Below are 13,528 nucleotides of genomic sequence, written 5' to 3'. Positions count from 1 at the left end.
AAGAAATATTTTTAACGAATATTATTAAAATTTTCATTCCCTTTTCCAGCCATTTCGCAAGCAATTGTTAGTACATGCGATGTTCCAAGAAAAAAAGGATACCCCGTGGTTTCGTGCGAACACTGCCCCATGTATTGGTACAACAAGTTGTGCCAGGAAATCGAAGGTAATTTACCGGCGCGCATTTTTACTTCCAAGGAAACTGCCAGTCGACCGGATCTAATGAGTTCGCGTGTCTCGTTCGGGTTTTCTAGGACAGAATGATAAAAGCACTCAGAGCATAATTTTCTCACGAATTGTACTGCTGCCTGAAGACGAACAGGAGATCGTAGTCAACGAGTATAAAAGTGCCGAGTCCGCTGGCGGCACCGGGACGACTTTGCGCGAGCAAAATCAGTTTTTAATGAGGCTGTTACGCGGTCACTGTCAGGCGAAACAAGCCAGACATGTTCACGATACGGCTGAGAACAGGTAAGATTCTTTTTTTGTTTATAAGACATTTTGTTTGTGGCATTTTCACTCTTCAGAAGTTTGAATAAAAAGTGAGATTATTCAGAGGATAAGATGTATAATGAAAAAGTAGGTTACATACAAATTAATAACTATATTCAATGTGGTGGGTGTTATAGGAGCGAGTTTCTAAGTCAGCACTTAAGTGTAGGCGTCGGAAGCACAATATTCATGAAAGCAAAGCGATCGCTTACTAATAGTTTTGATAATCTAATGAAGAGGAAGGGTTCGCGGGACGACCTTGGTCTTATTTCACATTTAAAGGACACAGGTCATCTTAACACTGTAATAAAAAGCGGTAGCCAAAGCCCAGATATATCGCGTCATCCATCCATAGTGGACATATCTCCGGACTCCTCCAGTAGACCAAGGTCATTGAGAGTTTCCCCTGAACAACAACTGACTGTGAATACTGGACCAAAGAGTTCGATGATGGACATGTATGTAAATTCCTCTAGAAGAATTTTAAATCCATAAAAAGAGTTTCTTTTTGAAACGTGAATAATATCATATTCTCTCTTTTTTTGTAGTTTCCTAAAGGTAGGTAATTCACCAAAAATGTCACCAACGGAAGCAGATGGTAACAACTCTGTAGCAAACAATTCTTGGAGGCAAGTGATATTGAACCGTATTGTAACTCCTAATAAAGAACACGAGAAAGAGAACGATAAGATAGTAAATATTAATATCACGAAGACACCTCAAGCACCTGCGAAACGTAGAACGAAACAAGAATTAAGAGATCTCTGGAAAAAAGCGATAAATGAACAATTGATACTGATTAGAATGGAAAAGGAGAACGCGAGGCTCAGGGGTACTTTTCACTACTATTTCCGTTGAAAGTAAATTGTTTCTTGTAGTCAAATATATAATTCGGTTATATATTTCAGTGCGTCAAGAAGAAACAATAGTTAAAAGAATTAAATTGGAATACGACGAACTCAGTAGTTGTGCTCGTGAATCAGTGGAAGTATGGGATCTTCTTGTTAGTAAAGAGTCCAGAATCTCTACGAAATGTGATAATCAAATGCTGTTACAAGCTATAAAACAAGGTACATAATCATGATCATGTGTTTAATGGAATGATTTTATTGATTCAGTTTATGATAAACATTTATTTTGGTGTAGGTGTACCAAAAGGAAAACGAGGAGACGTGTGGCAATTCCTAGCTGAACAATTTTGCTTGAAGCAGTCTCCAATAGATACGCGCGGTTTCCCTAATTACAATACTCCATACGATCGACTTCTCAAACAACTCACGTCTCAGCAGCATGCTATTCTTATTGATCTGGGTCGAACATTTCCAAATCACACGTATTTCAGTTCTGCCTTAGGACCTGGACAATTAGCATTGTTCAATTTGTTAAAGGCGTACTCTTTACTAGATCATGAAGTTGGCTATTGTCAAGGGCTCTCTTTTGTTGCTGGCGTTCTTTTACTACATGTAAGTAGTACTATAGAAAACAAACCAAATACACGTGCTAAAATTAAAATATAATTTTTGCTTATTTACGACTTGATATTATCTTTAAACAGATGTCCGAAGATCAAGCGTTTTTCTTATTACGCCATTTAATGTTCCGAAGGGGTCTAAGGAAATTATACCTGCCAGACATGGCGGCATTACAGTTATACCTGTACCAATTGTCTAGATTATTACACGATAAATTACCAGCGATTTATGATCATTTTGATAAGCACGAAGTCTCGCCTACATTGTATGCGGCACCGTGGTTGATGACTTTATTCGCAAGCCGATTTCCATTGGGTTTTGTGACCAGAGTTTTCGGTAATTAAAATTGTCATTTCATTATATATTTGTAGCAACTTAAATGCATTATATTTCATATATTTATGTTCACAGATTTACTTTTCCTCGAAAACATAGATGTACTTTTCCGAGTATCAATGGCATTGTTGGAGGAGCATCAAGATCAGTTATTGCAGTGTGAAAATTTCGAAGAAATTATGGAATACTTGAAAGTGAGAGACAATTTTAGCGAATAACGGACATACAAACAAAAAGGATAGTTTTTAATTATTTCGTAATTGTAGACGCAGGTACCAGCTGTAGATAAAGAAATTCTGGATCGCGTGATGAAACGTGTGTTTCAACCTGATCATGAGATCACGAAGCAACTGAACGAGTACAGAGTAGAGTATCAAGTATTACAGGAAGAAATGGTGTCGGTCAAGTCGCAAATTGAGAATATGGAGAAAATGGAGCATGTGAACAAACAATTGACACAAGAAATCACGCATCTGAATGAACAACTCGAAGTGGGTTATAAGAAATTATACTGGCTGCTCTTTAGTTTTATTTCGATTAAGGTCCCTTTGGAAACTAACGAAAGTATGTTTTCAGATGACAGTGAGCAATCTCCATCGCTTGGAAACAGCGCGCTCGATGCAACAATCAACTCTCCATAAATTGGAGGCTCAAAACCGCAGACTCGAAGTAACCGTCACGACACTGGGCGACTTTGTCCAGCAATTATCTGATACCCGTCCAGACATCGAATTTCCGGGTGAGATTCGTCGAATAATAGCACAGTTGAGTCTCGCAGAGAAACGAAGGAATGTACCAGGAAGGTCATACCCGCTGAAAGTAATCGAAGATAATAATAGATTTGGGATGATTAAGAGTAATTCAACAGGGAGAGAATCTCACAATTACTTGAAGAATAACAACGTAGTAGAAGCACCGTATCCTCTGAAGTCCACATTAAGCCAACCGAATTTAGCTACCAAGCTCGAAAAGGTATCTTCGTTCTTCTACAACTCGCACAATCACATACAAAAGCAACGAGCACAATTGGCCGCCCTAAGAAGCGAGTACCCAATCGAGCAACCAGTTCGAAACGACGAGAACGATCCAAAGACGGTTAATATAGATATCCAAATCACTGACACAGTGAACTCGAGCAATGAGCAAATTGCGCAGAACGATAACAATCTAAAGATTGAGGAAGCTAATCTCGAGAAGTCGATCTCGCTACCATTGAATTCTAAAATGAAGTTGAAATCGTCGAAGTCTGCATACGAATTAGGATCAGTTAAAAAAGTACCAACCACCAAGCTAGAAGATACAACAGACGTCGATGTGGTGAATTTAGCGGGAACGATGCATCCGTTGGACACGTGTAGCGACGTGAACTTTAAATATGGTGGAACGACCAAGCTGAAGTCCATTAAATCTACCAGACTTCCGAGTCCTAGCGGACAGGAAGACAGCGTTAACAAGAACGCTCAAAACCAAAATGTAGAAACATTGAACAGATAACAATTACTGATGATGTTTCGTTCAAGGAAGATACCTTGGAAGGTAACTACCTTGAGGAAAGTATACCCCACAAACTAATAATAAACTGTACAGTGTGTTTCGTCCTGTTATTCTATCATACAGAATGTTCCATTTATCTTCGTATGCGAGTATTTTGTGCTATTACATATAACACAGATATTTCAAATAATCAAGACAAATGAAACATTCTGTACGCATACATACACTTTTGATACAATGATCGATTTTCATTTTTTAACAAACGTTGCCTGGGTGGATTGTCGATCGAACTGCCTGGGATCCATATTTCCCCTTTTACGATACTTATACCAATGATTTTAATACCTTATTGCGAGTGGAAGATTAGAGAGAATGAGAGAAACAGAGTCAATTTATAATATATTAAAATACGACTAGATGAGGATATTAGTATATAAATATATATATAAAGAAATTAGGATGAAGCTGTGAGATAAGTTAATGTCTACTAAAAATATTTATGTATTTCACATAGCGAGTATTAATTCTGACTAGTAGGAGAGAATATAGGGAACATTTACATGAATATATAATATATATACGAATTTGCCGATTATAAGAAATTTGTTTAAAATGACAGTAACACAAAAAGTTCAATACAACTGCGTAGTACGATAGAATTTTTAGTGAGCTATAAACTATAACATGTGCCGGTATTTGTCCATGTGTTACTGGTGCAAATCAAATTTCTTAGAGTCTAGCAAACCAAATCGTATTCGTGAGCATCAAAGTGTACTGTAGGTTATTGCAAAAATAATAGGAATTCGTTTAATATTCATAATGGATCTTTCGTTGGTAGCGCTAAATTATTCAATATTTTCATGGTTGAATGTTTACACTGTTTTAACGGTAAAACATGAGTCAAACTTCTAACGCTAGAATAACTATAGAAATTATATTATTGTCTCGAAAAAGAAAGTTCCTATTACTTTTGCGTAAACCATCGCGAAAAGTGCCAAACTCAAAAAAAAAGTATCAAGTATTGTGAATAGCTGATAGAGAAAAGAAGTTGTTTTATTAAACATCGGAGAACGTGTAACTATACCGTGTATAATTGGGAGACGCATATTTATAAAATATAATTTATAGACTTATTGTGCACTGATTCGAGGAATCAAGTATTACTATTTTTGCACAAAGTGAAGCCTTGTGATATCAGGGATATAACTAATGCCATTCAGCATTAATAACAGATCGTGTTACCATTTTTTCGATTATAAAAGAAATGCACAGTCGATGACTGTAATAAGAACGTAAAATTGTAATAATACTTAGTAACGTTCGCGGCGAGTGTTATTAAACGTTTGATTGTCATGATACTTATTCATTTGACTCGAAGTAAAAATATATTCTCAATCTCAACACCATTTCATATTGAAGAAAAATATGAGATTGAGAAGTACGTTCAGCAAACATTTATATAATAATCGTTAGGAACAATAAAATATTTTGTAGCGTTCAAATTTGTATCTTCCAATTAGTGATTTGTACGAATAGATTTTAGATATTAATTATGCATTGTGATTGAAAATACAGAGGTAAAAATATAACCCCACTTTTCGAACATTTGTAGACTCAATGGACATGTTGTTATTATTAATGTAGATATAGTCACAGATATTGTAAGTTCCTCCACCTGTATATTTCACCCTTTTTGAGGAGTAGTATTGTAAATGACAGAAAAAAAATCAAATACGAATTTATATGCATTAAAAAAATTCATACAATTTTTTTGAGTGATAGTGTCGAAAGTTTTCTCCTTTGTCACCATATACAACTTAAAAATTGAATTAAGGTTACTTAAATTTCTATTGAAAACCCAAAAATATGGAACAGAAAAGCGTAAAAAGGTAAACTTCTGTAATAAATCCGCAAATTTTATTTTATTTCATTATACTGTAAGTGAATTAACAAATCAAAAAATGTGCAATTCACTTTTTGACAAGTAATGTTCTATTTTGTTTGCAAAATGTGCTGATAAGACATTCCTTTTTGTCTGTATATTATATACAATCCTCATAAAAGTTCACGTTAAAATTCTTAATGCTTTGACTTTGATATGCTAGTCCTGAAAAAAACAATCACATTTAAACGACAATAATTTGAAGTTGATATTTGATGCAAGAATGCGAAAGGTACTTACGTTTGCATTTGTTTACTGCCACTGAGAACTATATAGGGCGACTGAGTCTCTTTTTGTTTTGCTTGCAACAAATTGAGAGTACCCAGCGGCGTGTCTGTTGAGGACATCCGTTTCATTAGAACTTCTTGTTCTGCTTTCTTCATTCGTTTTTCAACCTAATAATTAAACAATTAAATTATTAATAAGCAACGCAGGTGAACTGTATATGTATACAGGTTAAAATTTTAACTTTTTTTCCATCTAACCTTATTCTTCCCTGGACCTTTTCCATGGAATTTATGAGAAAGATATCTGAATGCTTCCTTCGCGCTGAGGACATGTCCATCGTCATCGATATACTCCAGTTTAACATTCGGTTTGAAACCATCTTTCTCTTTAAATTCAGAGGTGGGACCGTTGAAACGATCTCTTCTGCCAAATTTTTCGTCATCTCTAAAATGACAAAGATAAAATGGATAAAATTATTTGAACATACAAGCACAGGATATAATAATAATATTTTTTAACAGTTTCCAATAGCCCAAACAATTCGGTGTTCGAAAATCTAGATTACGGCGAATATCGTTTAAACAATCTATATTATTTCAAGGCGAACTATTACCGTTTGAAGATACATTACATTATGCGATTAGGTCAACGTAAATCTAAACAAGTCAACGTAAATATAATTACTACAACCTTACTTACTAAACTGCTTTATTCTTTTTCTGAGAAATAAATATGTAAATAGTAATGTGAAAAATCCTTATCCTAATAGACTTTTCATAAAATACTCCACATGTTAAGACATGCAATATATAGGTTCATTAAAGACTGAGTATTTGTAAAAATTGTTCTTTAACTATATATAAACTCATAAGGATAATTTACATGTTCACATGTAATGTGATTACTGAAAGACACATTTTTTAATTTGTTCGATTATATTTTAATTCATTAATAATAATCGAATAAATGCGATTTCCACGCTGGACTTGTCTAGAACGTGAAGTGCAGGTTTTGCTCGACGACAGTAGAATCGCATAATATAAACATACCTCAATAAATCCTCTTTCTCGGGCCTTTGATCGTCTCCGACAAAGTAGTTAACTCTTGTAGCGGTAGCGGATCATCCATTTCCGAGCACCGAAATCCGGGCTCTATTTAAAACTGTTAACTAACAGTTTGAAATTCACTAGAGACTTGTCTAACAAGATTGTCGAATGTATTCAATAGAAGAATATTTCTTACGTCCCCGTATGAAAGGCTCGACTCTTGTCAACGTGTTTGTAAGAAAGCTTCTTATATTGAACAATAGTGATGTTTCATACATACCCGTAAGTTTTATCCTCTATGGAATAATTCTGTGCTTGCAAGTGAGCAAAACGAGATGCGGATGGTCGACTACTGTCTTCCTTTTGCAAATAACCTTTACTCATTGCAAGTTTTAAAGCTCCGCCGACGCCATGCCCAAGAGATGGTTCGGCATCCAAAATGGCGGCTTCCATTGCTACCGGTTCAGATGTACTTTCATCTATTCAGAAAAAATTGCAAGTTAAAATCGTATTAAAAAAAATAAATAAATTGCAAATTTAGATTCTGTAAAATATATGACATGTTTCAGAATTCTGTAATTGAAGCTGATACAAATACCTAGTTGTACAGTATTCCAAGCGCCACGACCATCATCTTCTTCTTCATTCATAGGCGGCTCTTCCTTGATTCCGTCCATTTCAAAGTCCTGACATTTTAATAAAATATGAATGCGTAAAACATAATTTAAATCACATTTACAATACAAAAGAATAGGCAAAAGACTTCTAATTTTAAAAACTGATGCATTTCTAATACCATAAGTTCTTGACCATTTTCTTCTCTGTTTCCAGCGAGACCATAAGTAGGAATATCTCCTAAGGTACGGCAAAACTCTGCGGTAGCATTCAGTACAATATTTCCGGATTGACTTTCTTCTGAATTTGTGGGTTCTTGTTTCATAGTTTCAACAACCTTTTCTATACTTGACAAATGCATTTCCTTCGAGAGCTGTGCTTTTTTTAATGTCAATTGTAGTTCAAGATCCTTATCATCGTCTTCCAGTTTTACTCCACTGAGATCTTCGGCAGGAGCTTAATTAAAGGATTAATACATTTTTATTTATAAAGTTAGTAGTAGCACGGTAAATAAAATTGTACGAGATACACGTTAACCGTACCTCCTAAATCATCTACATCTAAAGTGTCATTATCTTTTACTTCTTCTGGTCGTTTACTTCTTCTGCTTCCCAAGTCTCGAAGATAATCATTATCTTCAGGAATAAGGTCATCTGCTTTCAATTTTTTTCTCATTTTACGAATCTACAAAAGGATAATATATACAAATTATTTGTAATTTTTTCTCTTGGGTACCTAATTGTAAAGATTTACCTTTTTCTTTGGTTTCTTGAACTTTGCAAGTTCTTCATCATTGTAGTACTCACTAGCTAACTTTGGTTCTATTAATTGTAACGATTCTAATCGTTTGTTTGCCAAACGTTGCTTCACATAATCAAGCTTTGATTTGTTGATATCTTTGTGCTTCAGTCCCAGTACGAAATTATCTTTTTTTTCACCCTCAATCTCTTCGTCATATTTTTCCAAAATAGTCTTTTTTGGAAAACCATATTCATCAAAATTGTCATCATCATATGCATCATATCCGGGTTTCTTGGTCTTATTCAATATATTACGTTGGTAACGCTCTTCGTCAGTTATGTTGACATTGACAAGTACATCTTCTCCATCATTCAATACTTCTTGATCTTTTAAAGTTAAGATTATTGTTTTACCCTCTTCAAATTTTTCCTAGATGATTAAAAATTGTATTACATTCAATTATTATGTATAATAAAACAATATACATATGTAAATACTTACTATATTATGCTCTACTTTAAGACCCTTTAAATTTTTTTCAGTATAGGCTGTGTTACGTGCAGTGTGTATTTCCTCCTTCACTAGATTTCCAATTCCAAACTCTTCATCTAATTGATCCAACATTTTTGCCTTAAATGAAAAAATGGAACATTTAATATCTAAGCTGCTATCACTTTATCAAACATCAAACAATTCTCACAAAGGATACACACCCTTTCTTCAGCTTTTTTCTTTTCTTCCTCCAAACGTCTAGTCTTATCAATCCAAGCTTTAGTGTCATCATCAGACTCACATTCACCTAAACTTTTTACCTTAGATAAATTGGCTTCAATTTGTCTTTTCTGTTTCTGAGTACCAATTTTCTCCTTCAACTTCTGTGTCCTCAACTTTTCATTGACATCAGGAGCAGGTTTATGATAAAACTCTCCCAAATCATCTTTAATCTTATTTGGATCATCTTTAGGAGTGCTATCAACTTCTAATGGTTTTAAACCTAATTTTGCGCGTAACTTATTTGTCTCTTCAATAGACAAAGAAGTCTGTGTTGCACCTCCTTTAGTTGGTGAAGGACTGCGTTGTTTAGAAATTTCTGGTGGTGGAGGTGTGGATGGATGTGATGACTTAGAAATTTTTGGTGGGGGTGGAGCATTAACTATCTCGACTGAAACGAAACAAACGAAGCATTAACTGATACTAAATACGATATGCTCACCATAAAAAATGCTTATGTACCTATGGTAAGATATAAATATTATTCGCTTCAGTTCCCTCCGAATTATTTAATCTTCAGACTGCAAAATGCGTTTTTGTCGATGTGATACGAGATATTTTCGAAACCAGAGAGGACCGAGACGAACCGAATTGAAAGCGTATAGCTTAATGAAACTGCTCGTAAACAATTACATTAGGGGAATATATGTTGTACGATAGATTTGCAAGAACCGCGCGTCACCGTACAATGTATTTCTAATACTTTAAAAAGGAAAGAATCAGATAATAACCATCGCTATCATAATCCTTCCGCTCTTTCCTCCTATGCTTTTTGTGATGCCTGTGCTTTTCCGATTTCTCGCGTTCAGGCGTGTAACTTCGTGAGCGGCTACGGTGACGCTTCTTCTTCGCGTCCCGACTCTTCTCAGTTTTGTGCCGTTTATTCGAACCCATTTCTCAGTCTCCAATTCACAACTGGGAATATATAACCTCCTTTAATCTTAATTCTTTTTAAACACAAAATATCGAACAATTTCACTGAATCGGTTAATCCTGTTCCAGTCAGCCATATTATGCATCGTATAAGTAGCGGTCAAAAGTAAGTGCCAACTTTCTTTAATAATATCAAAATCCCTATAAAAGAAACCACCATTCACATTGTGACCATTTGAACTTGAAGATATTTGCATGATGTAAAATTAATTATTAGTATACTAATTTTTCAATTAATACGACTTAGTCATTAATCACTTTCAGTTTTAGTGATTTTAATAATTATTTAACTTCTTTAACGAATAAAGCTACCAGTTAAAGTTACCAGTTATTACCTACTTTAGAGGTGTCTACACTTACCATGTTGCAATCTTATACAGTTCAGTAGTTGATTGTTCAATTCAGGTAGAGTCCGCTAGTGCATTGGAGCATTTTTGACGGTGTCGGTATTTCAAAACAGTATACAGAAAAGTACATTGTATGCGCAGTCTGTACATATTTTAAATTTGGTATTGTATACTGGTTTATCATATTTATTGGTCAACTTCGATCATTTTCATATTCACCGTTTTTTAGGTGTAGAGATGAGAGCAAAACTTGTGATTTTTTACACAGTCGATAATTTAGAACATGTGCACTGAGTCCCATAAGCTTGCAATGTCTATCCTATACCTCGTCTGCGATAGCAACATCGCTCTTTAGCCATTTAAGATATTTTAGATTCTTTTTAGCGATGGAATTGATGAAGTTTTTGTTGGAATTAATTAAGTTCTAGAAATTCTTTGGTCTGGTTGTTAGCAATGACGAAAGTAAGTGCTATTCAAATTTTCGCGGTATTTTAACCCCTTAAGGGCTACTACATTTTCGCAGGTTAAGATAGGAACGGGAGTTTCTCATCTATGTTGATCAGTATGTATGGCTGTCAACGTGAAAATAAAATTGTCTTAACTGATTTCAACAACGCTGAGCTTGACCGTCGTTAATCAACTAATCGTGTATTCAAAAACAGAATAATCTTTTAAACATACTATAATTTGTTCCCTGTTACATTTTCGAAGTCACTTTGATTTTGTCATTGTTATTTCGAAGGATACAGTGTGTGAACGACTGGTGATTACACTGAGTTATTGAAAGCAATTGTCAATTTGAACATATCAGAAGCACAAGATTCGGCATTATGTGTGCGAAAATGGCTTTTCAGCACCAAGCTGGTACTGCTATGAAGTGCTTGAGCGTATGTATCATATTATTTAACTGCAATTTTTCGTATGCACGATAAGTGTTAATTCTTCATTTGTCATGTTTCTTTTGGGCGTTGTATTTCCCGTTGACTTAGTCATTACTTATATCTGTTAATAACAAGTAATCTGAAAATAATCTGTATTACAGATTACAGAATAATCTGTGTTATAGAAGGATATGATTCAGATAATTTGTTTTCAACTGATTTAGATATAACAATTGACATTGATATTGAATATTGTTTATTTAATACTTGATATAATATTTATTTTTTTCAGATACCAATAACATTACAGAAGGAGATGGAAGTGAATGAAAATGGAGAAAAAGTAATGAAATGTGGTTTTAAGATTGGTGGCGGAATTGATCAAGATTTTAGGAAAAGTCCGCAGGGTTACACAGATAATGTATGTAATACTATTAAATTATATAGTGTTATAACCTTGTTATATATTCTTAGTAAATAAATCTATATACTTGACATTACATTATTATAGGGCATATACGTAACTGAAGTACACGAAGGATCTCCAGCAGCAAAAAGTGGTCTTAGAATGCATGACAAAATATTACAATGCAATGGGTACGATTTTACCATGGTCACTCATAAAAAAGCAGTATCTTATATCAGGAAGCATCCAGTATTAAATTTATTAGTAGCTCGCAAGGGTGTGACCAGTACTTAAATACCAAATGAATTATTTACATGATATAAGAGAAGTATTTATTTCACTTAATACACATTAACAAAGTCAATTTATTTGAGCTACATGTCTGCCAAATATCAGATTAGTTTGTAGCCAATAGTAAGATTATTTTAATTATTGAAAATTAAAAGAATTAAATATTGGATATTTTATCATCATCAGAAATAAGTGTCTAATATTCTAATTAAAAATAAGAGAACAAAGTTAATTCAATCACATTAGGTGGTTATTAAAATGTTTAATTTGCAGGCATAATATCCATCTTTCATTGCAGTAGAATTAGAGTATTAGAACAATAGATTGATATATATGTATAAAAATCCTGTTATGGTTCGTTATTGTTGTTAAAAAGAATAATCTTATGGAAGTGTTTTCCTTATAACATCACATGACAGTTAGTGCTATTTATCATGTACAATTATGCTTGAAGAAAACATAATTTACATGTGCCTGCTTAAAAATTATACTGTATAATGTTTATTGTATATCAAAATTTACAATAATATTTCGTGTGCCAAACAGTAATTGCTATCACGGAATCCATATGAATATTTCTTAACGCCATGTATATATTTATACATAAAACGAGTTTCATAGGAGAAAGTTCAGTTGAACAAAAATATCTCTTGTTTGATTCAAACAAAAGAAATAATAGTATGGATAAGAGTCATAATATTTTAATTCTTTAAGTATTTCTATATTGTAAAATATAACAAAAATGCCAAAGCATAATGAAGTTACACTAGTTTAAATACACAGCAATACTTTTTACAAAATTTATATGTCAGTATATTATTGTAAGACAAGTACAGAATAACTTCGAATTTAATGCATTTAAAACGTTGCATTTAATAACTAAAACAATCATACAATAAACATTGTTTTTAATACTTTCAATAAGTACCACATTTACTGTACAAGTTATTTACGTGAATGAGTGAGGATACATACAGCTTCTGTATTTGTAAGCATTTGTAAAACATTTTCGTTACTTATTGGAATAATACAGAAAGTAATTGAGAGTGTACACCTTAAGATTAATAGAAGAATTAAATTTTCTATTTTGTACATCTTTTACTTTGACCGATACTGAATATTATGAATGCATTTTCGGGTGCGCTTTTTACACATAAGAGAAACAACATTGTATTTCACGTTTTTTAAATTGGCTTCAAATGTACAATAAGTGAAACAAAAGGAAAAGTTCCTGTGACACGTATGACTTTCTTTTGTATCCTGATATTTTTAATATAATTACAGTGCAAATGTCGGATCGTTTTATAAGAGATAATATAGTATGTTATCACGTTTTTATAACTAGTCTGCTAATATGAATGTTAAAAAGGAACAAGAAATCGTAGAATATAAATTATTATGTGTGCGACCACTATGCATGTATGTAGTCATTTAAGATTCTTTGTATAGAGCTCCAATTCGAAAAATTACATGCATTAGTTTAACCAATATACAGATCTACATTTATATGAAAAGTATATGTTATTTATTACC

At 33.5% G+C, this 13,528-nt stretch overlaps 3 protein-coding genes across 7 annotated transcripts in view; 2 read left to right on the top strand and 1 right to left on the bottom strand.

Moving 5' to 3' along the window:
- The window catches only part of plx (PTB_TBC1D1_like and TBC domain-containing protein plx), a 40,395-nt gene extending 34,518 nt beyond the window's left edge, over positions 1-5,877 (top strand). For all 4 annotated transcript variants that reach the window (XM_031984810.2, XM_031984811.2, XM_031984809.2 and 1 more), the window contains 10 exons: positions 50-166; positions 255-471; positions 630-950; positions 1,041-1,324; positions 1,401-1,562; positions 1,639-1,955; positions 2,048-2,300; positions 2,376-2,494; positions 2,567-2,791; positions 2,877-5,877. In XM_031984810.2, coding sequence (XP_031840670.1) covers positions 50-166; positions 255-471; positions 630-950; positions 1,041-1,324; positions 1,401-1,562; positions 1,639-1,955; positions 2,048-2,300; positions 2,376-2,494; positions 2,567-2,791; positions 2,877-3,794 — 2,933 coding nt within the window. In that variant the 3' untranslated portion in view covers positions 3,795-5,877. The remainder of the gene's footprint in view (positions 1-49; positions 167-254; positions 472-629; positions 951-1,040; positions 1,325-1,400; positions 1,563-1,638; positions 1,956-2,047; positions 2,301-2,375; positions 2,495-2,566; positions 2,792-2,876) is intronic.
- Positions 5,690-10,177, bottom strand: LOC116430536 (U4/U6.U5 tri-snRNP-associated protein 1). 2 transcript variants are annotated; one of them, XM_031984813.2, is made up of 11 exons: positions 9,869-10,177; positions 9,080-9,528; positions 8,868-8,996; positions 8,379-8,795; positions 8,168-8,309; positions 7,807-8,081; positions 7,609-7,696; positions 7,291-7,489; positions 6,222-6,408; positions 5,977-6,131; positions 5,690-5,901 (listed from the first exon to the last, which is right to left on the bottom strand). In XM_031984813.2, exons 1-11 carry the CDS (start codon positions 10,029-10,031, stop codon positions 5,874-5,876), a joined length of 2,232 nt encoding a protein of 743 aa, XP_031840673.1. In that variant the 5' UTR covers positions 10,032-10,177; the 3' UTR covers positions 5,690-5,873. The 2 variants fall into 2 exon arrangements, 1 of the variants encoding a protein (XP_031840673.1); XR_004235732.2 differs by lacking the exons at positions 5,690-5,901; positions 5,977-6,131 and adding an exon at positions 7,014-7,132 and having other exon boundaries at positions 6,263-6,408.
- Positions 10,178-10,966: 789 nt separating this feature from the next.
- LOC116430560 (tax1-binding protein 3 homolog) lies at positions 10,967-13,404 on the top strand. The gene is made up of 3 exons (XM_031984876.2): positions 10,967-11,304; positions 11,591-11,719; positions 11,810-13,404. The coding sequence occupies exons 1-3, from the start codon at positions 11,248-11,250 to the stop codon at positions 11,996-11,998; spliced, it is 375 nt and encodes a 124-aa protein (XP_031840736.1). The 5' UTR covers positions 10,967-11,247; the 3' UTR covers positions 11,999-13,404.
- The last annotated feature ends 124 nt before the right edge of the window (positions 13,405-13,528 follow it).

This window comes from Nomia melanderi, chromosome 11 (assembly GCF_051020985.1).
Source record: "Nomia melanderi isolate GNS246 chromosome 11, iyNomMela1, whole genome shotgun sequence".
NCBI classification, from domain to species: Eukaryota; Metazoa; Arthropoda; class Insecta; order Hymenoptera; family Halictidae; genus Nomia; species Nomia melanderi.
This window is presented reverse-complemented; position numbering and strand designations above follow the sequence as displayed.

Bases quoted from the DNA above. Each gene is read 5' to 3' on its own strand.
- LOC116430536 (XM_031984813.2), bottom strand. From the start codon at position 10,031: ATGGGTTCGAATAAACGGCACAAAACTGAGAAGAGTCGGGACGCGAAG. The intron at 9,529-9,868 runs GTTATTATCTGA...GTTTCGTTTCAG, and splicing joins GAAGGATTATGATAGCGATG to TCGAGATAGTTAATGCTCCA. The intron at 8,796-8,867 runs GTAAGTATTTAC...TTAATCATCTAG, and splicing joins TTAAAGTAGAGCATAATATA to GAAAAATTTGAAGAGGGTAA.
- LOC116430560 (XM_031984876.2), top strand. From the start codon at position 11,248: ATGTGTGCGAAAATGGCTTTTCAGCACCAAGCTGGTACTGCTATGAAG. The intron at 11,305-11,590 runs GTATGTATCATA...TATTTTTTTCAG, and splicing joins CTGCTATGAAGTGCTTGAGC to ATACCAATAACATTACAGAA. The intron at 11,720-11,809 runs GTATGTAATACT...ACATTATTATAG, and splicing joins CGCAGGGTTACACAGATAAT to GGCATATACGTAACTGAAGT.